The 23,969-nt window shown below is 32.4% G+C and overlaps 1 protein-coding gene and 1 non-coding gene across 5 annotated transcripts in view; one reads left to right on the top strand and one right to left on the bottom strand.

Annotated features, from left to right (window-relative positions):
• Positions 1-1,009: 1,009 nt before the first annotated feature.
• AFTPH (aftiphilin) overlaps positions 1,010-23,969 on the bottom strand; it is a 90,843-nt gene continuing 67,883 nt past the window's right edge. For 3 of the 4 annotated variants that reach the window (XM_031950568.1, XM_012540174.3, XM_023494908.2), the window contains exons 7-10: positions 17,413-17,473; positions 15,769-15,852; positions 12,236-12,359; positions 1,010-2,184 (exon numbers count right to left, since the gene is read on the bottom strand). In XM_031950568.1, coding sequence (XP_031806428.1) covers positions 2,040-2,184; positions 12,236-12,359; positions 15,769-15,852; positions 17,413-17,473 — 414 coding nt within the window. In that variant the 3' untranslated portion in view covers positions 1,010-2,039. The remainder of the gene's footprint in view (positions 2,185-12,235; positions 12,360-15,768; positions 15,853-17,412; positions 17,474-23,969) is intronic. The other variant, XM_031950569.1, reaches the window with a different exon arrangement.
• Positions 21,657-21,806, top strand: MIR340 (microRNA mir-340). Its single transcript, NR_105682.1, has one exon. It is a non-coding gene; the product is annotated as a microRNA mir-340 (primary transcript).

Here is a 23,969-nt window from a genome sequence, read left to right as displayed (position 1 = left end):
AGCCCAGATTATTTTTAAAATGAGTGTAACAATGTTTATACTACTTACTTAACAAGGTTCCTCTGAGGATGAAAGGTGATAACATGTAACACATCAAGTAAAGCATTATATAAATGTCAGTTCAAAGAGAAGAATCATCGAACTTTCAAGCTGAAGAGATTCATTGTAACTATAAGCTTTTCACTGACGATTGCTGTTTTCCACAATGTTCTCTAAAGAGTCCAGGATTTTGGTAGTTTTGGCCAACCTCAGCCCGGGTAGGACAGATCCTAAATATGAAAGGCTGCTACTAGTCAAGTGAGCGCTAGATCATCATAGCCAAATAATCATGAATACATATTTTCTGATGGTTAGTATATCATCAGATGTGAATATAGAACTCCTAAGATTTGGGTCCCAAGTCTTATGATAAGATGAATGAGCATTGGTTGCTTCTTCCAGAGAAGTGCCATTATTTCGTAAGATTTTCAACAGTTCAGTTGTGGAACTGTTACAAATTAAATTTAAAACATTACTTTTTTAAATAGTTAAGAACAATTCCCAAATGCATAGCTACAATAGGAACAGGCTTTGGTTAATAAATTACTGAATCAAAATCTTACAGTTTAAGATCTAAAAATTACTTTAAGAGTAATTTGTCACCCTATTTGACTTGATAGTCTGTTTTGTTTGGGAAAAATCAAACCAATGCTTTACTACTTCACTGTGGCACTGTCAATATACTTAGCTGAAACCGTATCACAGGGCACCGCTGTGATTATTAGTTTTATGTCATAAGGTCACATGTCAGCACAGTTCAGCTGTGATCCAATTCTCAGGGGCCAGAATCAAATTCTCTTCTAGTTTTTAGAACAGCAGAAGCCTCATCACTTTTGAAGGGCTGTTGAGTACAGAAACTAAATAGAATTTTATTATCAAAGCACATCCCAACCTCCAAGTTCCTGAACTTTGCTCTTAAGAACAAAATGGAACTGTTAACAGCGCCCCTCCCCAAAGAGACACCAGACTATACATCTTTTAAATTATTTTATTTCTGTATAAGCTAAAAGGAAATTTACACACTTAAATCTCAAAAGACCTGGGGCATGCATATTTAACCCTGTTAGAGGTTCTTCTACATCTCTCTTTTTTTCCATAGGAATTTCCCCAAACATCGACAACCCATAGTCTTTTACTGTATATACAGCCTAAACCATAGCAATCTATGATTATGTCATTTTACACTGTGCAAAATCCTCAAACAAAATAGTGGTATAATAGAACAAAAGAAAAATCAGTAACAGGTAAGTTTCATTGCAAGACATTCATATAATTTTGGTCCTTCTCCAAATCAAACTGATTAAAGCAGACACAATTTTTTTCCTAATACAACCCCTCCCAATCAAGTTCTGACAATGATCCATCCCTATTAACAGAATAGCAACTGATGAAAGTACCTTATAAAAGGCCGTACAGTAATATGCCAGATTGAAAAAGATTAAAAAATAGCCCCAAATCTTCAGCAACAGCCTTTTTTTTTTTTTTTTTTTTTTTTAAAGATTTGAACCAAACCCACCACATACAAAATAAAATAAAATAAAACAAACAGTGACCTTTGGAGCTCATTTGTAATAGCAAAAGTAATTCAATGTGTTAGACAAAATTAAGAGGACATTCAATGCAATCTGAAAAACACCTGAAGGGGATTTCACAGACAGTGAAGATTTTTTTTTTTTTAATTTTCAAAGTTTTGTAAGAAGGACACCACCAGTGTATTTCACAAAGACATAAATGTATACACCCCAGCAACACAAAAAGAATAAATCTTCAAAAATGTTCACCCCCAATTATTTACATTTTCTAATATAAATTTAGGACTTCAGTATGTAAATAAATATACATTACTATGTATATCTTTCTAGTGCTGCTTACCAACAAATCAGCTGAACTTGAAATTTGTTTTTTGTTTTTATTTTTTTTTTTTTTAAATTAAAGCAAGTATGCTTTTGGTGGTGGGAAGGGAAAGAAATCAATAGAAACTGTCCAATTCACATCACTTATCAGTCTGCCTTCTCGTGACAGCTTGTGGAAGGTGTCAGTGTAGCTGGGAACATCAACACCTTGGCGTGCATAAAAGTTAGGTCGGGAAGGCTAGCAATCACCTTGGCGGCCTCTTCACTCAGCCGCTCTTCTCTTTTAGGCTTCCTGTTTACCAAAGAAAAAGAAAAATGTTAATCATTTTGTTGTCAATTGGAAAACTCTGCTCCATGGTATGAACCAGCAATCTATAAAGGACTTAAATGCATGTTACTTCTACTCATCCCTATGTTCTCTGTCCATCTCCAGTTCTGACTTGGATTTGATTCAACACAAAGCAGTTTTTTCAAGCCTCTTCCTTGGTCAAGTGCTACTGCAAGCACAATTATTCTAAGTAAGTAATATACAGTTTTCATTTTTAAAAACAGCTTATAATTTTTCAAGTAAAAAATGTTACTAAAGGACAATAAACCTAAAGTCATAAGTCCACTTTGCCTAACGGGACTTTCCTTATTCTCTATGAAAATATAAAAATTAAAATAACATAGGGTAAAATGTTTCTGGCCTGAATCCTTGCAAGAAATTTCAACCTAGGGCTTTGTTGGTTTTCATCAGGGAATTCCAGAAAAAGACAAAGTCCTCTATGTAAAAACACCCAGACTTTGCCCCTTTGGGATTCAGAGAGTGAGCCCATTAGCAGCAGTACTGAGGATGATTTCTTCTGTTGAGGATGCTCAAAGAGCAGAGGGAGAAAGGCAATCTCTAAGGTAACCAGGGATGAAACCATACAGGGTTTTTTACAGGTTATGATCAACAGGAGATCAGGAGCTAGTACTAGAGGCATATAGACAAAGGACCAATGCTTTACTTGTCGGTGAGCAGAAGCTGCCAGCACCACAGGAAATTCTAAATGATCTTCAAAAGTAGTTCAGTAAGAGCATTTTATTGTAATCCAATCTGCAGGGTATTTCACGATACTAATTGTATTAAATAATATTTGCAGGAGGATCCTTCTTTATGTAGGTATATATGTATTTATTTTGCTCCAAAAGTTTCTGATTTTAAATGAAGGATGATTTTCATTGAAAAAGAAAATTGGGAGCCAAGGTAATTACCACCTAATGGCTAATCATTTTTTCTGCCAAAAAATTTATTATTTACTCCTTGAATTTGGGAAGGAGGGAGAGATGAGGATAGGAAAAGTACATGTAAAACAAAACAATTGTAGTTCACTACTTTACACTTAAACTTGATCCTTCTGTATCACTTCATTTCTCCTTAATTCAATAATGAAACCAAAAGGCTTTGTAGGATGAGTATAAAAGTCAACACCAGATTTTTAGGGCCAAAAGGTAAAATAAAAGTGCAAGGCATCCATTAGAACTGTCATCAAAGACACTGGGAACTACATCAATAGATAAACTATTGAACTGAGCTTCTATTACAGTGAGAAAAGAATGAGATATATCCAAAGTTTTGCAGATCCCTATGATTAGCTATGCTTAAATGGACTGCTCCATCTGGAGGGAAAGAGGAACAGGGATGAGGGGAAGGAAAAAAAGTATTTTTGCCTCAGGATCATCTATTACCCTACCATTTTCTCTAAAAGTCTTCACGTTGAACAATTACTTGGGGGTGCACGAAGTAATACATTTTAAGATGTCAAGTAAAAGCATATGGCTTATAGTGTATTTGTTTAATCTGTTATCATTTTAAAAGCTGACATGACACAAGGCTACTTAGAGACTGTAAAAGAAAAAGAATTGAAAACAAAGTTTCATTGTTGAGTTTTTTCAAAATTCTTGGCACCGAGCAAGTAGTGACCTAATTTTGGTCAATAAATTCAGGTTCTCCAGGTATCGCACTTCCAAAATCTCCGGCTAAGATCTATCCTCAGGTTTTATTTTATTTGTCTGGGTTTATTTTATTCTTTTTGAGGACAGAGGTCTTTTTTGCTATTTAAACATTTAATTTCTTATTACAAAATTTAAGCATTTTATTTTAAATAAAATAATTAAATTTATTTTATTATAAAATAATTTTGTTACAAACGCTAGGGTTCTGAAATACTTTTTTTTTTAATTCTTTACTCTTGTGAATGAAATATATATAAATGGAAGATTATGCCAATGAAAATATAAATTAGCACATACTCTGTTGCTCCCAAAGTGAAGAAAACAAGGTGTTTATGTGTGTAACAAACAATACATACATCATTTCTTTAAAGATCAATGCAATAAAATAAACCTTCTTAGTTGAAGTTAATGTCATATATACTTAATTCTCATTTTTAATAAATGAGAGCTATCAATGACAGTTATGATTCTACTGTTATAATCCTAAAGTCATTATAAGATCTCTTATATATTAACTGACTCAAAACATAAGATGAAAATTATATGTTTGGGATCACCTTCTCTAGATAAAAAAAGATAGACCAATAGAATTCCTCATATGGTAGCTCAACAAACATGACTTTAAGTGAAAAGAAACAGAAAATCAAAGTGAACCAGTACTATGCCAGTAAAAATATTTTTTTCACTGTGGATCTCCTCCCCCCTCCTGCCCCCGCAAAAAAAAAAAAAAACAAAACAAAAACAAAACACAAAACCATCTAACAGATCTTTATCAGAACCATGACAGAAATAGGTTTTTTTTTTTTTTTTTTTTTTTGAGTGATATGAAAACAGGCTATAAAGAATACTTCATTCAAAATAAATATTTTCTTATAAGGCTTCTATGTGATAGAAATTCAGTTCTGAATTTCAAGTATTTTGATCAATGCTATATTTCAGAAATTTGGATCTAGTTGAAATAAAGCAGAGGCCAAATGGTTAAATAAATTATAGTATCTGAATGAAATGAAATATTATTGTACTGTAAGAAATAATGACTGTGAAGAATACAGAGAGCACAAGAAGATTTATGGCTGGTACAAAGTTAAAAAATAGACAGGATAACAACAATATAAATAAAACAACAATTATCAAAACTAAATTTAAATTATAATGACCACATTGGGCCCCAAAGAATAAATGTGAAAATGCATTTTCCTCTCTTTGTGAAGTTGGGTGTATACTGTTGTAGAATACAGAATACAGTATCAGATTTAGTTGATGTGTCGGTTAGTTTTGCTGAAAAGCCCTACTCCCCCCCCCCCCCCCCCCCCTCCTTTTTATCCTTTACTATGAGGTATGACTTTGGGAGGGTAGGTACAGGATGATTTGGGGAAATGAACGTTAATACAGAGAAAAAGAAAAATAAGAGAATAACAAGTATCAAATGCCTTTTTGATTATAGTGACATATACAAGGATTATAACCACCACAGGTAGACAAAAAGACTAGACATACCTCTGTAAAGCAGAACCCCACCGCCCCCCCCCCCACCAATAACTGTAACAATAACAAATGAAGGGACGAAAGGAGAATTATAAGCAATTGGGTACTTCATTTGAAATCAGCAGCTCTAAGTCTAGAGAAGATGGGGCATCATCTCAAACTTTTACTCAGATAAAATGAGAGAGAGGCCTAAAATATTTTGCAAGAATTATTTATCTTCTCTAAATTTTACCTTATTTCAAAAAAAAAAGTTTTTTCAACTAGGCAATCTCACATTTAATTGCACCTGACAACCATCCTGGATCTGTAATGTACTTCAAATATAGACATTTAATTCTATATTTATACATTTCCAACTTGCCAAAATCCCATACTCACAACGGTTCCATTTTTAATACAACTTTGCTGAACATTAAGCACTCCACCCCACCCTCCCCAAACCTTGATCTTGCCTATCAAGATTTCCCCACATGGCTGAACTAATTACATTATGTGAACCTAAAATCGAATAAATAGTATATACTCTGTAAGAAATGATGAAGGAGATACTTTCTGAGAAACTTGATGCAGAGTGAAGTGAGCAGAACCAGGAAAATAATTTAAAACTTAGCAATGATAATGTAAAGAGAAAAATTTTGAATGACCAATATGTACTCTGATCAATATGATAATCAATTGTGATTTCAGAGGATTGATGATGAAACATGTACAACCTCTGGATAAACAGGGAATAGAATCAAAATGCATGTGAAAATTTATTTTTCTTGACAATTCAAATCATTACGTGGATTTTTCTTTCCTTAATTTCCTTTTAATTGGAGAAGTGAAAGGGAAAAGGAAATCAGGGATAAACAAACAAATTTTAAAAATACAACAAGGACAGAAGGAACACCAGAAGCAATCCCAGACAAAGATAGCTTTGGAAGCTAAATGATGAATTTATTAAATACTTAAAAAGAAATGCAACTTTGATAAGACAGGGAGTTTCATATGCAATCTTTTTCTTCTATTACAAAAGGTATATATGAAAATGCTAGTTTTATGTTTATTAAGTTCAAAATAAAAAAAAAATACAATAAAAAAGACCTACCTTCTAAAGAATCTGGGAATTGAATCCCCTTTGCAGGGTATATGATTTGGGACTAGGGAAGGGAGGAAAAGGAAAAAGGACCTCTTGCTGGAATAATGGCAGGGATGGTATGAAGGGAAAGATGTGCTCTTGGCATGCCAAAAGCTAGATTTACAGGGGTGAAAAAGCTATAATCACAGAATTCCTGAGTTGTAAGGGATCTTCCTAGAAGGCCACCAGTTCAACCAAGTTTTATCTAATAATTTCTCTTTTAATATATCTAAAAAGTTGTCATTCAATCTTTACATGAAGACCTTCTAAGGGGAGGGGGCCCGGTTATGTGGGAAAGTCTTACTACCACATGAGTCAGCTCATTCTGATTGTTAGGAAATTCTGCCTTAAGATCAAATCTAAATTTGCCTCTCAATCCAATCCAATAGGCACTTAGTGCCTGTTAGTGTTAGGCAAATGATGGGTGCAGTGGCTAAAAGATGTTGGCAGATAAACACATGCACCATAACTCAAGAAGAACAGAGGGAACACTTACAATGATGAGGATTGGCAAAGAGCTCCTGCAGCCAATTTCAAGTGAGAAGTGAAGGTGAGAAGGCTATCCATTCCAGAAAGGTAGCACAGTTTGTACTAAGGCAGAGATGTAGGAGATGGGATGCTAAGCTGTGGAAACAGTGAGGATATCTTCAGGAGCTAAGCTGGGAATCAGGACTTTAAATGCAACTTCTGGGTCTGAGTGGCCAAGCCAAGCAAATTTTCTAGTCCTTCTCTTTAGGATGCTCATCTACTCATCGATGCCCATCCTCAGATGGGGCTGATTAGGTCTCAGCATCTCTCTGGGTCCAGATACTATCTAGGTCCCTAAAAGTTTTCACACTACTGTGGCTCTACTCTCCTGGCATTTCTGGCTAAGTTGTTGCCGTGCCTGTTCCACATTGTTCTTAGTTTCCAAAAATCAGCATCTCAAGTACAAGAGTTGTGTTTTCATATTAACTTATGAGATTTGTTCCATCTAATAATCAAACCAGCATATATATTTTGGATTCAGAATCTTATCATCCAGTGTAGTATTATCCTTCTCAGCTATGTCTTACCTGCAAATTTGATAAATACTGCATCTATGCCTTTATCCAAGTGATTGATAACATCTCTCTCTCACTAAATATCGCTCAGAGCCAAAATAAAGATTATAAATAATTTTTAAATTGTGGGGGGAAAAGGAGCTATCTCTAGGACATCAGAGTTTACTATAATTCACATGACATAGCCTAAACAATTTTATAGGGCTAAGTACGAATCTAACCATGTATAACATTTATTAGAATGGGAAAATGGTATCAAGTTCCAAACAACTGATTTATATTCACACTTCTGAAATATGATGTATAAATAAGTTGAAAGGAAGGGCAACCTAAAAAACCAAGTGCATGTGTTTAAGAATCATATTTTCAGAAAGCAATTACTCATTCCTTTCTAGGACACACTTCTAATTCTCCAGATTTTTCCTAGAAACTTCTTTGCCCTGAAAGTTCACTCCTCTCTGAACTTTTCACAGTTATCTTCCACTCTTGTGGCTCCTTCCCCAGATTGGCTGGTTCCTTTCAGACTCTCTATTTTAAGGAAAAAACTCAGGCCATGTGTCTTCATTGCTCTCCAGGTATACTCCTGATTTGGTTATTCAGATTTTTTCCACCATGCACTCATGGTAAGTTGAATACCTCCCCCTTCACCTCCTTCAGCTTCCTTTTATGTGTTGTCTTCCCCTATCAGAATGTAAACTTCTTGAAAGGAGGCTCTTTTGGGGGGGGCCTGTATTTTTATTTCCAGTGCCGAGAACAAGGCCTGGCACATAATAAATGTTTAATAAATGCTTACTGACTTTACCTTATGCCCATTCTATTTATTGGTAGCAGCATGCATTTTAAGTTTATTTTTGTTTTCAGAACTTATGTCATATATAGTCAACTTGGACATATGTAGATAGAACTGTAACAGCATAATAACTTCACTGCAGCTATGAATGAAAAGGTTGGAACCAATTTTTCTCATAATTTCATTCATTGGGTGAGTCTTGTCTGGTGAACAGATAAGAAAACATCCATACAGTTTTTTTTAGAATGAGCTGAAATGCAGAACACAAGTAGGAGGTAAACAATATTTCAAGGAGGAATATAAGAATGACTCAGAGCATGTCATAGACTTGACCTGGGCAGACAGTGCAGCAATCAAAAAGAAAGTAGACATTTTAAGGCAAAAGTTTTCAGCCAACTCTAAGTATAAGGACAGAGCTGCAAACAAAATTCACCACCCACACATATGGACACTGAGTCCATGTGTCCATGTGCCATCTGCTCCCGTGTGACTAGCAACCACCATCATCAGGATACCTTCAGTTACAATGACTGGCAATGCCCATATATCCAAGAATATATGTGAAAATTAATATGCAGTTTTATTTGAGATATATGGCACAGGATATATGGCACCAAATTCTGGCAATTCTAGGATAGAGAGATTCTTAGGTTTTAAGTAAATAATTTTGAGATCATTTCTATGATTGAGATAAGGCATTACAGAATTACATAGTACAATTTAAGTTGTAATTGCATAGCAGTCCATTTAAATCTTAGATAACACAACACTATACACCTTGTTATAGTGGCATTAATATTGGTTTCTTTTTTTTTTTCCTTCAAAAATGTTTCAAAACCAATAAATGCAGGTGCTGAGTAATCATGAAGATCATGGGTATTTTTTTTTTTAATTGTAGGAAAAATAGGAGCTATCTTTGATGAAGGTTAATGTTTGAGATGTTTGATCAACATTTTCATGTCACAGAACACTAGAATAAATGAACATCTGTGCTCCCAGCCTTTTTTTTTTCCAGTAGATATGAAAAAAGTAACACATTCAGAAATATACTCGTAATCATGCCTATTTTAGTTTAGAGTTAAAGCTTAGGCAATTCCTTCCAAAAATCCCAACTAGGTGTAGATCTTTTTGCTTTATAAGATGACTAGTTCCATTTGGAAAAAAAGTTTGCAAATAGATCTCTGAGTCATGTAGCTTATGTGTCGTTAGGAATAATATCTCTAATATTCATATGAAATTTCTGAATAAATTACTTTCATTGAGGCTAATGAAACAATTCAGATCTCTAAGCTTATTGTCAATTAAAGTTCCCATTAATCTTTCTGCCTCTTTCCCAATCTACCCTATCTATTGAGATAAATAAATCCTTTTGGTCATATTTAATTATATCCTACACTTAATTGTAGAATTTAATGGTAGAAGACTGAGGAAATTTATAAAGAAAATGTGAAATTCCGTGCTTAGTTCTTTAACAAAAATAGTTATATTGTAAAGTTTCTAATACTATCTGATTAAAGACTTTTAATTTCTTTAACTTGTCTTTTAATTTCAAGGATGATCAATGACTAGAATAAGGTTTGAGTCCAAGCAAAAATTTAAGATATAAAATTACCCATGCATTTTTCTTTAAAACTCCCTTGGCTATGATCAGACAGGCAATTTTAAAAGAATCACTGATTAAAAATCAAAATGTTTTCTTTCAAGCATCATTTGTTCCAGGTGGTCTTAGACATAATGCTTATAGAGCTAGACTTGAAATCAGAAAGACTAAGGTTTAAAATCCCACCTTAGGCATGTTTGAGCTGTGTGACCCTGGGCAAGTCACCTAACCTCTTCCAGGGTTAAATCTGATAGGCCAATTTCAACTCTAAATCTGGAACTTTTAATTCAGTTTTCCAAATCTCAGAAGTTTGTTCAGAGGCTCAAATGAGAAGAAATTAATTATGCTATAAAAGTGTTAAGTTACCATTACCTATATAACTTGCCTCTGGAAAATGAGGAAACTGGAACTGTCATTGTGCATTGTGTTTCTACAGGAGGTTTGAATTCATCCTAGATCCCCTTTATGACCCAGGTATGGTGGCTTGGGGCAATTTCATTGGCCATTTAAATTTCTATCTTTCATTTACTCATATGGTTTGCAACTAATAATTTAATTCCTGAAACTTAGAAGTACTGGGCTATCAAAGGCTTGGGGGGGTTTGTTTAAGAAGTTCAATATATGTTAAAGAACTCAATACAGCTGTAAGAATGATTATTGGAAACACCCTGAAACTTTTTGCCAACTCAATCCCAAAATATCCTAAAGAATGGGAAAACACAAAGGGAAGTTTTTAAAGTGATAATGTTTGGAAAGTTTTCTAACATATAGTACTTACTGTTCAGTAGCTATTTTGAAAAGCTAAAATAAGGCAAGTCAATCATGAGGTTTAGAGCTCCTCCTAATGGTTCAAAGAATAAACTTTCATCACTGGCAATTTAAAAATTTCCCAAATCGTTATCATTAATTGGACAAAATAATTAGGAAAAGAATATCAAATCAAAATTCTAATAATAAAAGGAATTATTTAGGGAAAATGAACAATTAAAAGATTTTAAAAGTTTAACCAAAAAAAAAAAAAATCCAGCTTTAACTAGTTTCACTTCATAGAGATTTTTATTAATCTACATATCTTCCTTAAATATCCTGCAAAGAGCACAAGTCTGATAAAAATGATTACTAGTGAAATAGAGAATCCAAGAAAAAACAATGTATAGTTTAAAAATTCAACCTGGGTAGAATTGAAAGGGTGTTCTCAGCAAGTATTAACAGCATAGCTAAACTCTAAAAATGATTATACTCCATGGTAAGTGGAATTCTGATCGGCAACGTGACTGCATGCCAAAATTTAGAGACAGCTATATAGTAGAGTTTTTATGATTATTTTCTGATGACTTAAAAAACAAATGAAAACAGTGGTATAAATAGGAAACTTAGGATTTGATATGCAAGTAGAATGTACTCCTTCAAAAACAAGAGCCTTAACACTTGATAGGAAGGGTGAACAGGAGATGGAAAATAAATATTTTCCTTTGAATAATGTTGTTAAATCATTAATCTTTTGTAGCACTGTCAATATAAGAATTAAACATGATTATTTCTGCTAAAATATTTTCTTTCATTGACAGATAACTTGTTTTTTTAGTTTTGGTTTGAATACAAATACACAATGTAGTTTAAGGGACCAACAAAATATTTTAAAATAACTTTTAGTAGATACTTTCCTACGGTTCTGCTTTTTCCAAAATCCATGACAGAGTTTCCATGAAATCAAGAGAAAAAAATTTTCCCTTCTCCAAAATCAACTGGGTTTCACAAATAGCATCTTTTGGAAGTATCTAGGAAAGCTGGATTTTACTTGTCTCAGTCAGGTAAAAAAGGATATAAGGGCAAAGTTCAGGTGAATTTGGGAGCAGGCAAACAAGAATGAAAAATAGCATTTCCAAGTCTAGTTTGACACACAGTATAGTTGGGTAGGTATAGGGAGGTGGGAGAAACACTGGATTTCCAAATGTGGAGAAGTCAGTATTGACAAATTCAAAAGAAGTTAACAAATATTAATCAAATAACCTTATTATAATCTCTTTCATTCTGTTATAAAAAGAGATGAATCATTATCATTTAACTAGATTATAAACTACTTGAAGGAATTTATTTAATATTCCTAATCCATAGCATTTAATTCATTTTTATCTACTAGATAATCTCTATACAAACTGTTATCTTAAAAAAGTAATTCAGTTTCTTAAAATAATGGACACTTTCCATATCTTTTCATTTCAGATTTGCTTTGTTTAGCACAGAATCTAAGTAAGTGGTTAATACTTATGATTTGCAATAAACAATTCTTATCTTCAAGATGTGTAGTTGGTTATTGAAATTTACCTGGTAGATGTGCTTGTCTTCTCTACTGTGGACATGAGTCTTGCAAATGCATCAGTCACTTTTATGCTTGAGTTGGTGGTTTCCAATTTTGAAGTTGTCAACTCATACAACTCTGGATCCACACCTTATAGTATAAAATGATAGTCAGTGATGGCAGGATGAAAATCTGTCAATCAGCCACAACCCAAAATGCAAAAGGATTAATTCTGTAAACATCTGAGTAATTTATAATCACCATAAATTATTTTCCAGAATATTATATTATTACATTTCTCATTATAGCCATCATTCGTAATGAAATTTTATTTTTGTGCATATCTGGGTATAAAAGATTTTATAAGAATAATTTTTTAAAAGTAGTGGATTAAAAGAACTGCCAAATCATAAAAGAGATGCCTTCAAAATTTTAATATTTTATATATGATTTATAATATACAATATAAAGCTAAGGTTCTCTTAAATCTTTTTTTTTTGAGGTAGCGAAACAAGACAGAAATCAAACCTCAACCTACATCATTGGATCTAGGAATTATAATATTCAATTTAAGTAAGCTGAACTTATATTTAGGGAAACAATTTTATTTGTTTTTATTAGAATGCAAAGTTATTTTGTGTGCACTTAGCATAGTGTCCTAGAACACAGAAGGTACATAATAAATGCTTATAGATAAATGTAACTTCTTAAAAGATACATCATCTGATAGTAATGATCCCTAAAAAGGATTTATTTGTAAAAAAATGATTAGTTACTATTGGTAGCATTCAGAATTGCCCTTTCTTTATTAACTAACAGCAGGAAGAGATGAAATAACACTGCTTCGGTGATTGTTGCGCTTGCCTTTATTAACCCTTTGTCTCAGCTGTAAGTTGTGGTAATTTTTGAAAATATGATTAAATGATAACAATTCAAAGATAATATTTTTATTGGTTCAATGTGAAAATGTCTTTATCCTTTTGATTCATTCATAAATTCCTGTTAATGTAACATGCATTTTGCAACTCCCTTCTTAGTGAACAAGACTGTATTTAAATCTGATTTTTAATATAGATCAGCAAACTTTAAAAATAGATCTCAGATGTTAACAGAACCCAAACAAGCAAAAAAGCAGCAAGCCCCACATTTTCCACTTCCAATAAGGGAGGAAGGCTATAGAAAATACGAGAACTTTCACAAGTTCTTGGAATCCCATTAAGGTATATGGCATATTGTTTCAAAATAAATTGTTGATCTGTTCCAATACAATTCTGTATTTATTTAGGATTACAGTTAGAATGTTAAAATTATGGATTTGAGAGACAAGTTGGATAGAGGAAATATTCTTTTTAAAAGTTAAATTTTGAGGTTACTTTGGAATCAAGTTAATGCTCAATGCAGTATGATGCTGTTCTATGGAAAAATTATATCCTGACTGGCAACAGAAAGGTGTGAGAGAGAAAGCTTGGCTCATTTTGACAGGCTTAATAAAAGTAAAATTGGCTGCTTTACTGTCAAAACAATTAAACCAGTATGGTTATTTCTCAAAACTCAAATACCATATAGATATAGAGAAATAATTTGTAGAACTTTCAGCAGAACCTTAATGAGGCCTGTAAATAACTCAAGTTAGCCCACCAAATTCTATGCCAACCTCCTACATAAGTTTTACACAAAAAAATAATAATTGCAAGCTAAGACAAAATGACTTTCCCAGAAACAAGTCAGAAAAAAATGCAGGAAAATGGTGAAATGACCTACCAAGGAAGGTGTTTATAACTGTTGCTTGATGACAAGTTTTGAATAAAAACCCAACAGCAATAAAATAAGCCAAAACAAGATTTAAATCATATAGCAGGCTAGCATATTTATGAACATACTGAAAGTATAAAAATAGGTAAAAAGCAAAGTATGCTATTTTAACTGTGCTAAAATGTACTTCCATTATTATAATTATGAGACAGTTAAGTCTGCCCTAAGGTATGTTCTTTTGGCTCTCAGCACTAGACATTAAGCTAGGTTATCATGTCACTTGTATATCTCTTTTTAAATTCTTTTTCTTTTGCTCCTATGGATGATTTTTAAATGAGTCTGGATTATAATTTTAAATTTATTAGGAATTCAAAACAAAAAATAGTGAGCTCTTTTAAATTATAAAATGAAATTATGAAAAAATGAAGCTAAGGAAGCTCATTTCATCCCAAGGAAGTTGCATAAGTTGTTGCATCTTTCCCTAGTAATCAATGAAACTAAATGCATGATTGCCAGTTCATTGGGTGTCCTCCAACAGCTAACTGGCAAGTTCATTGAAGCAATGCATTTAGAAGTAATTCAAATGAGTAACAAATCATTTTAAAACAAATACTTTTGGTTTTCACAAACTTACAAAATCTTAAAAGCAAATGAAAACAGTAAAGAATCACCTGGATTCCAGGGTATGGTCATCGTACCAATTGGCAGCAATAAGGTTCCACTAATGGGTAAGCAAATATTGGGGGCTAGGAAAAACATTGGGTCACCCTTCTTGGGTCCTCCCTATTTCTTAGAACTTCTCTTTGACTGGGAAGAGGGTGTTGTCAATTCTGAAGCATCTCTTGTGGAGCAGGACAAAATAGCCAACAGCTAGGGTGGCCTGGAGAGTGGTATCGAAGGGGATTTGTTTACCCATGGGTTTGAGTCACCAATGCTGCCCTGTGACCAGTTAGTAGGACAACCAAACCACAAGTTGAAGTAACAGAAATTTTGTCAAAATATCTTAAAGAAAATGTAACCATAAAAACATCATTACAATGTTCATCTTTTATTTAGTTAGAAAATGACAAAATACATTAGTCCTTCAGTCAGTGGACTAAACTTCAGCAGAGCTGAACATTCCTTTTACAGGTATTTTCCAATATATTTTCTTGGTTTCTAGCTTTTCATGTCCCATAGGCAACTATGTTTCCACAATTTAATAATAACACTTTTCTTCAGGGGTAAAAGCATACCTGCTATTTAAGAAATAACTACATAAAAACTCTAATAGAGATCTATGTGTCGACTATTTGACTGAACAACAGGCTCCACTGTTTTGGAACCTAATTCTACATTACCAGCACTAAAGTACATGTAATTATCTGAATGCCAGATTTGCAATAATACTGTAATCATAGGTACTTACAATGCAAAAGATGCATATACAATTGTACTTAGATTTTTTTAAAAATGGCTTTATAAAATGTGTTTTAAAAATCAGCATACAAAGTCTCACATCTTTCATAAAGGGGGGGGGATATTTTTCATACACTGAAAACTAAGATTAAACTTTTGATTCCTAAAAGCTATTGTCAAGCCTTATAACATTACACTTTGCCCTTAAAAATACTTCAAATTAAGGTACTTGTAGCTTGGTACTGCAGAGTAACTAACAGAAGACAGAGTAAAGAAAAAAAAAAGCATTAGAAAAATATCATAGAAAAATACAATAAAATATTTTCCTTGCTTATAGGAAAGTCAAGTGCCATGATCATGCTATTAGTAACAAGTTAGATCACAGTTGTGGTTTGAACACTCTGCTGACCTGGGATGGTGGTGGTGCTGCTAGAGCTACTGTCATCCACGGGCCCAAAGAAATCAAGGTTCAGGAGAGTGGAACCTCCACTAGCTTGGAATTCAGTGACCGTGGTGGTAGGCAGCCATACAGAAGGTAAGCCAAGGGAGGAGGGGTTATGTGTAAAAAGGGGTAAGACACACACTTGAACATGCAAGTTATAATTAGTACTCATTATACAATTTAAAAATCAATTTGAAAACAATGCTTACACAATTAGTTTGTTATATCTAAAGACAGTAACAACTTAACTCAATGTACACTTTCTCATGTACAGTGCAAGTAATTAAACACTAGCATTTTTGTAGTTAGAAAGAAAAGATTTATTTCAATTTAAAAAAAATGGAACCATATCAGAAAGACCCAGGTAAGCCTGTCTGTTAAAGGGAAACAATACTATAATTTCAGTCCATCATAAATTCATCATTGTACATGCCCAAACCAGTCTTCCAAAGTTAGTAATGGTAACTTAAAAATCTGACAAATTTACTTGCCAGTTTCAGGGTACAGATTACAGTGTCTTAGTTTGAAATATTCTATGTGGTCTTGGATGCCAGAACTGTCCTACCCTGTTATGTATAACTTCAAAATGTACTGTTCCCCTTTAACTCTGAAACAGTTAATCACAAATGAGATACAGATTTTTTAAGAAGTTGTTAAGAGAGAGCATGATGATTTGACTGAAGTAATCAGACACTAGACAACAGCAAAAAGGTCCATCCAGGCTTTCCTTCATCACTAAGGTATCCAATCTGCTACAATTGAGGTATTTTTGCACCACTACTATCATGAGGGACTATGAGAGTGATTAAAAAAAAGAAAAAAAAGATTTAACCCTTGTTTAAACAATATAATGAAGAATCATTATTTTTATTATAACCTAAGTTTTATTATAAAAAAGAAAACCTTCTTTAACTTGCTATGTTTTTAACCTACTTTCAACCCTCTAAATCATAAGGATAACTTGTTTCCCTTGCCAGCATTTTTAGAAGTCATAAATAATACTAATGGCATGGGCAAAAATTGAATTGCTGACATTCATTACTTATTAATAATTTTAAACACTGAAGTAAACTGAATTTAGAAAACAATCACCAAATCACACTTTCTACTTTAACACTGGTATTCTAAAAAATATGAATATATCTGAAAACTTTTGAATCAAAAAAAATATGCACCATTTGCAAACTCTTTTGGCTAAACAATTGTGCTTTGAAACACCTTTATTCACTGTATTTTGCATTCATCCTCTCTCCCCCATAAATAAAGCTCAACAGGAAAATATTTTTCCAAGTTAAATATTTCAAGAGACAATACTATTTAGCTACTTAGAGAACACTCAGAATTACCTAAAATTTCAATGTAGTACTTGTAATAATTAAAATAAAAACTTTATCTAGTTCTTACTAGATATACTGTGACATTATATCATGAATATTAACGGATGCTTTTCTGGGGGAAACTACCAATTAGAAGGAAAGCCTGAATTTCCAAAGATAAGAATAAGGAATTATGTCTTAAAAAAAAAAAAAAATCAGCAGAGAGAAGTTTGTCTGAACTTTGTAGCTTTCTTAACTCTAGCTCTTGTGCTAGAGGCTCTACGGAGAGACGTACCATCTAAAGGGTTAGTAAGGCCACTGCTACTCCAGTCAAACTGGACAGGTGGTAGAGATTCCTAGAGTTGGAAACCAAAAAAAAAAATAAAAAAATAAAAAACAAAAATTTGTTAATCCAGATTATAGTAATTTAAGCTATTTAAAAGTTTTTTTTTTTAAAATCTAAATAGCATAAAAGATTAGAATATCTCATAAAACTTCATTTTACTAAAGGAATAATTATGGATGAATCTCAGGTCACATTACAGTCTCCTAAACCAAGTCTTAAACTTCTTGTTAAATGGCAATAAATGGATAAAAACGTCTAGTAAAAGATGTATTTTCATTAAAGGTCAAATTTATTCAATACCTGTGAATTATATATAATAAGTATATACTGTAAAACCTTAAAACACTATCCAAGAATTAGTTACTAAAAACTTCTTAGCTGGAACAATCCTGGGAGGCAGGAGAACAGGGTTCTAGTCTTACTCTACTAATAATTAATTGTATAACCTTGGGCAAGTCATCTATCCTCTATGATCCTGTTTCCTCACCCATACAAAGAGTTGGCTGAAAGATAATTTTTCTGTTTTAATTTTCACATTTTTCACTTCTCTAAGGAAGAAAATTTTGATAATTGATAAGACTTTTAAAGCCAAAGGTGGAAAATGATAGACAGGAACTTAAAGTTTTTAAGGTTACTTAATTTCCATTATTTTACGTGTTATCATCCCTTTTAGTGGGAGAAAAAGAAACCTGAAAATAGTTACTAACTAGACAATAATTTTTCTTTTTTTCAAAAATCTGATAGCTTAGGAGACCTAGTACTAATCTACAATTTTAAGGAATCTAAATCTACTCTGTGAATTTAGAATATTGTCTGATTCTATAAAAATTAATCAAAGATTCTGCTCCAAAACTAGAAAAAGTTACTCTTCAGGTTTTAGCATCTATAATTTTAAGTGACATGTATTAAAGACAACAACATTTAGAAACAAAAACATTCCTCCAAATTTCTTGAATAATCCATGATTTTAAATTTCTTAAATTCCATAAAACATCCAAACTAAATTGTGGAAATAAAATACAAGCAGAAATGAAGCATAAAATGGGTGTCAAACAACAACAAAAAGATATTATATAAGCATACCTGGAATAAAAAATTTGTAGAGAAACTGACAATCTTAAGTTCATGTGAACTGATAAAATGAATTGTTATTTCACCAGGCTCTCATTTTAGTGAGAGAAAATTTCCTAGGAATGTTTTTAATAAGATAACAAGAATAGCTATCATTTTAATACTTTTTTTAAAGATTTGCAAAGCACTTTACTAATATTTCATTTGAGCATTACAACAACCTGGGGCAGAGGGAGAGGTACTATTTATTTATTCCCTTTTGACAAGAAACTTGAGGCAGAGGTTAAATGACTTATCAGAGACCTAATAACAAGTGTTTGAGGTCTTCCTGAATCCAGGTCTAGCATTCTATCTACCACGTCCACCTAGATGTCTCATAGAATAAACACCAAGACCCCATTCTGGAACGGGGATATTTTGTATTTTTGCAATGTTTTATTTTTGTATATACTTACCCATACCCACCCACACACTCATATATATCTCAGTATATACTAGTACCATTATATGTACATACATACATGTATGTATGTAGTATGTACATTTACGCATACATTCAGTAAAATCAAGTCTGTGTTCCCAAGTTATTATTATATAACTGCCTGGATAAGCAGGATACAGATATGAATCAATAGTGCTTTAACAAATTCTGTGAGTCAGGCAACAATGTTAACTGAAATGAAAAATGCACTACCACTGAAAATTCTCTATTTTTTAACAAGCCTATTTTTCTTATTATGCATATTGTTTATCAGTTTTATAATGTCTATTAAGTCATCTAAAAACAAAACTAAAGCATTCAACAAACCTCCTATAATTTTGTACATGAAATTTAGGCCATATATGCCTTCCCATTCAATTTAAAAATTAGTTTTTAAAATTAATAGTCAAATTCAATATGTAACAAATCAAATACTGTATATAAGGAATGCCACATCATCCAGAGAGTGTTATATGTAGTGCAAAGAATACTGGATTTGACAAGAGCCAGAAGGCTCACATGTGGACCTTGCTTCTGAGACTTAGCTGTATCAATACAGGTAAGTCTTAAAACTTCCCTGAGCCTCAATTACCTCATAGGTATATAAATATACAACTTACTTCACAGAATTGTTATAAGTCTTCTTGCTTAAAGTCATTGAAATGTGTTACCATCCTGATGAAAGGTTTTTTAAAAATTGTCTTGGCTATAATATGCTAAACATCTAGACATTTTAGACTAATAAAGGACTTGCTAAGGGTTTTAGTTTTTCTTCCAGATGTTTGCTCTCATGTAGACATAGCCAAGTTGCCAATAATGATGATGTGATGTGAGTGCCAAAAAAAAAAATCTATCTACCTAAAAATCATGAACAAGTTGAACAAGAGGACTGACTCATCAGCAATTGCTTTGCAGTAAGCTGCTGAAGAAAATATAGTTGAAGCAAAAGGCGGAGGAAACACTACAATAAAAATTTAAGAAATGTGGCAGCTAATGTTCTGAGAGAGTTGTAAGAAAGATGTGTTTGTACATGGATTTCAGCCATAACTTTCTCATTGACAATCTGTAACTTTTCCTATGAATTTGGGTAACAATGTGATGTAGGCCAAAAGGCAAAGACAGTCAATGTAAAAAGTGAGTTTTATAAAGGTGGAGTAGACTATACACTCATTATGAAATGTTGACTTCACCATGATTGTGATTAACATTTAGTAAAAAGTATGTGGATAACATGACTAACAGTGCTGTCCTTAATGCAAAGGATGGCAATTTTAAAAAAAGCAAAGAACTGTGAGAAACAATTCCCAGCTCGTCTCTATACACTGTCTTCTCAAATTAAATTGCTGGAGGCACCAAAAAGTTTTATCTTGGGGAAAAAAGCAATGACAAACTTGTTGATTTTTATCAGATTCAGAGAAAGAGAATGATCATGTTTTAGCAGTTTAAGTTAAGGAATGTCTCAGTGGAGGAAATAAATATAGACATTACCCATATCTGAAGGGAAAAAGATCCTTTATCTCAGAAGATAAACATGTAATTACATGATTTAATTCAATCAAATATGAACATTATAGGATAAAAAAAAAAGAAAAAAGAAAGTTATAGGATCAGAGGATTATAGATTTACAGCTGAAAAGACCTGAAGTTCACTCAGTCCAAAGGGGTCATCCCAAAGAACACATAGCTTTAAAATGTGACCGAGGATATACCAAATAGGAATCAAATCCATGTCTTCTTGACCCAATGCCCACTTTCTTTACTATGTATGCCCTATTGCCTCTCAAAGTTACTTATTAATTAATAGTGACAGGAAGTAAAACATGAATGAGATGATCTGATCTCTCAAGATCATACACATATCTTAGTATATGTTGGGAAAGCAATTCCTTAAAGTTTTCCTATTTGTGTCAGACTAAAGATCACATGGACTAATATTCCTATGTAAGAAATCTTATTAACATACATATTATACCTGTCAATCATTGCAAATTTAATTTGTGATATTGTTAACAATATTCATTTATTATAAATGTATGAATTTCTCACATAGCATGAATTACATATCTTTATATTTTCTACAATCTTGGTCATTTTTTAAAATAGACAAACAGTTTGAATTTCAAAACTCTTACTCTAACAATGGTCACAATCCACAATAGTACTCAAAGTCCTTATTAATGAATTTATTAATTCTGTACTTGTATATCAAAGTATTTAACAAAAGAAAGAACACTGTATGACTTGGAAAGTACACTGTATATACATAGCAGAAATGAAACAACTTTTGGACAAATAGTGAAAGAACATTTTTTCCCAAGTGTTTTACAAAGCACATGAGGATTAAAAAAAAAAAAAAAAAATAGTTCCTTTTCTAAATACAAAATTTAACCCAGACAATTCAAGATGAAGTAGGAAATCAAAAAAACAAAAGCATTTAAGAAATAGGCTAAAAATGGGGAAGATTATGTGGCATTCACTGTAGACACAGGCTTGACTGCTTAAAAAGAGCCTCAAAACTGAAAAAAATAATGGTACTCTAATCATGAAATCATAGATGAAAAAATATGTATTAGAATTATAAATTACCTCAAAAGACCAGTTACTGAACGAACGTCGATTATCTCTAGGTCATTTACTTCACATTCCCACCTCCAATTAAAACACATTGGCATCAGTATGAAGGATGAGCATATACAAGGCATGACTATAAAGTAATGAGACTGATCCTGCACACAAACACCAGTCTCATTACTTTATAGTCACACCCTGTATCTTAAAGATCTCCAGTCATGAAAAGCCACCATTTCTTTTAGACTCTGTTTTACTGTTTTTAAGGGCCCAGTTGAAACACTTTAATTGTTTAGGTAAGATTTTTTGTGAACCTAGAAAGTATGATTAAATATCATTTTTAACAGGCCATGAAATTTTAGGAAAATTTGTAGGAAATGTTCGCTAATTCTTTAATCATTTTTTATTTTTATTTTTCCTATCTCCTAGTTGATGATATCAAGTAGAGTGAGGCAGCACTTTTATAACTCTTATCATTTAATGCTTCTGATTCATACTAATTTCCAGATCTTTTTCAACTTCATGTGTTAAAGAGTCAAACAGGAAACCTGTGTCCTAGGCAATATCTGACATGTATTTACTAGCTCTGTGGCAAGGCAAATGATCTATCTTTCTGGCTCTAATATTACTCATAGTATTTTCCTCATAGGATATTTGTGAGAATCAAATATATGTAAAATGCTTTGTGGTCATAGAAGTAAATATTACTATAATTTATAATGCTGCCCCTTATTTCACGGCTTAATACTTCTGTGACTCTGGACAAGTTATTTAAACTTTCTGAAGCCACACTCTGATTTGTGCAAAAACAGTTCTTCATTTTTAACAAAGCTGATGTGATAATTAGATGATAGTACATGGTATCTTTTTTCCTATTTTTGGCAAGGCAATTGGGGTTAAGTGACTTGCCCAGAGATATAAAGCTAGTGAGTATTAAGTGACTGAGGCTGCATTTGAACCCAGGTTATTCTAATTCTATCCACTGTGCCAGCCATCTGCCTAGATATTATATGTAAAAAAAATTTTAAAACCCCATAAAAGGCTATATATTTGTTAAATACTATTAAATAGCTTAAGAAACATTATTTATCTTTATGTAATCTTTCTATCTATATAGATTCCTAAGTATTATCCTATTTACTTCTGCTTAATTTGCCATAAATGCATATTAATTTGATAGGATTATGACTTAGATTTATACAGTACTTTGTAATTTATGAAGCACATTTATATACACTACCTTCTTTATTACTTATAATCACCCTGTGAGGTAGGTATTAAGAAGTAATATTATGTCCATTTTAAAGAAATTAAAGAGCTTTTATAAAGTTGTAGAGAAAAAAAAGTTGTTTCCAAGTATGGTGGGTAAGTTGCTAGTGAAATTGTATTAGGTTGATGATGTATACATAATGTGAAAAGGGTTTTTTCACAGTATGATTTCTCAAAAGAGTAAGCTACAGACAGATACTTAGGTGAGGAAAATGAATACGTTATATCTAAAATCATCCAAGAATATTCTATGTGAGATCTATAATTACTTAAAACAGTTTGGGTAAAACAAAGTTACCTCTGCTCCTATTACTTGACAATGTTTTAGAAATATAAGGGAAAAGTATAAGAGAAAAAATAAATAGGTTTAAATATTGACAATAAGAAGGCAAAAATTACCCCATCTGTAAATAATATGGTTGTTTAGACATCTCCAAAAAAATCAGTGAGGAGAATGAAATGATTTATAACTTCAATAAAATAGGATAGGAAATAAACCTAAAAAATACCCAGCACTTCTATATAGTACTAACAAATACCAAGAGAAAAAAGATATGAAATTTCATCTAAAACAACTACAAAATGCATAAATTACCTATGAAAAAACCTAGAAAGGTACACAGAGAAATGCAAATATAAATGTAGTTAGAAAACATTCTCCAACAAAATAAAAGAAAACAAGAAAACAAATTAGAGATGTTCAGTGCTCATGGTTGGGTCATGCCAAAATAAAAATTTAAAATTAAAATTATATCTATATAAACTATATATCCATATATACCTATCAAAATTCCATTTATCCAGCAAGACAAAATAACAGTAACATTTTTTAGGAACAGATTTCAGAATCTCAATGAAAATAATGGAGGAAAAAACAGGAATGGAATGGGCACAGCGGTACCAGATTTCAAATTACATTACCAAAAAGAAATCATCAAAGCTCTGTAAAAAAAGAGAAGTAAATCTTGTCTGTGCAACAATCTAGAAATGATAACCAGAAATAGTAATAATTTTTTTAAAAGCCCAATAAGTAGCCCAGGACCTGATAAAGCCAAAGAGAAAATGGATTAGGGGATATAGTCCCTATTTGACAAGATCTACTGAGAAAACTGGGGAA

This window comes from Sarcophilus harrisii, chromosome 2 (genome assembly GCF_902635505.1).
Source record: "Sarcophilus harrisii chromosome 2, mSarHar1.11, whole genome shotgun sequence".
NCBI classification, from domain to species: Eukaryota; Metazoa; Chordata; class Mammalia; order Dasyuromorphia; family Dasyuridae; genus Sarcophilus; species Sarcophilus harrisii.
Note: the sequence above shows the minus strand (reverse complement) of the source record. Positions and strands in the feature narration are given on the sequence as shown.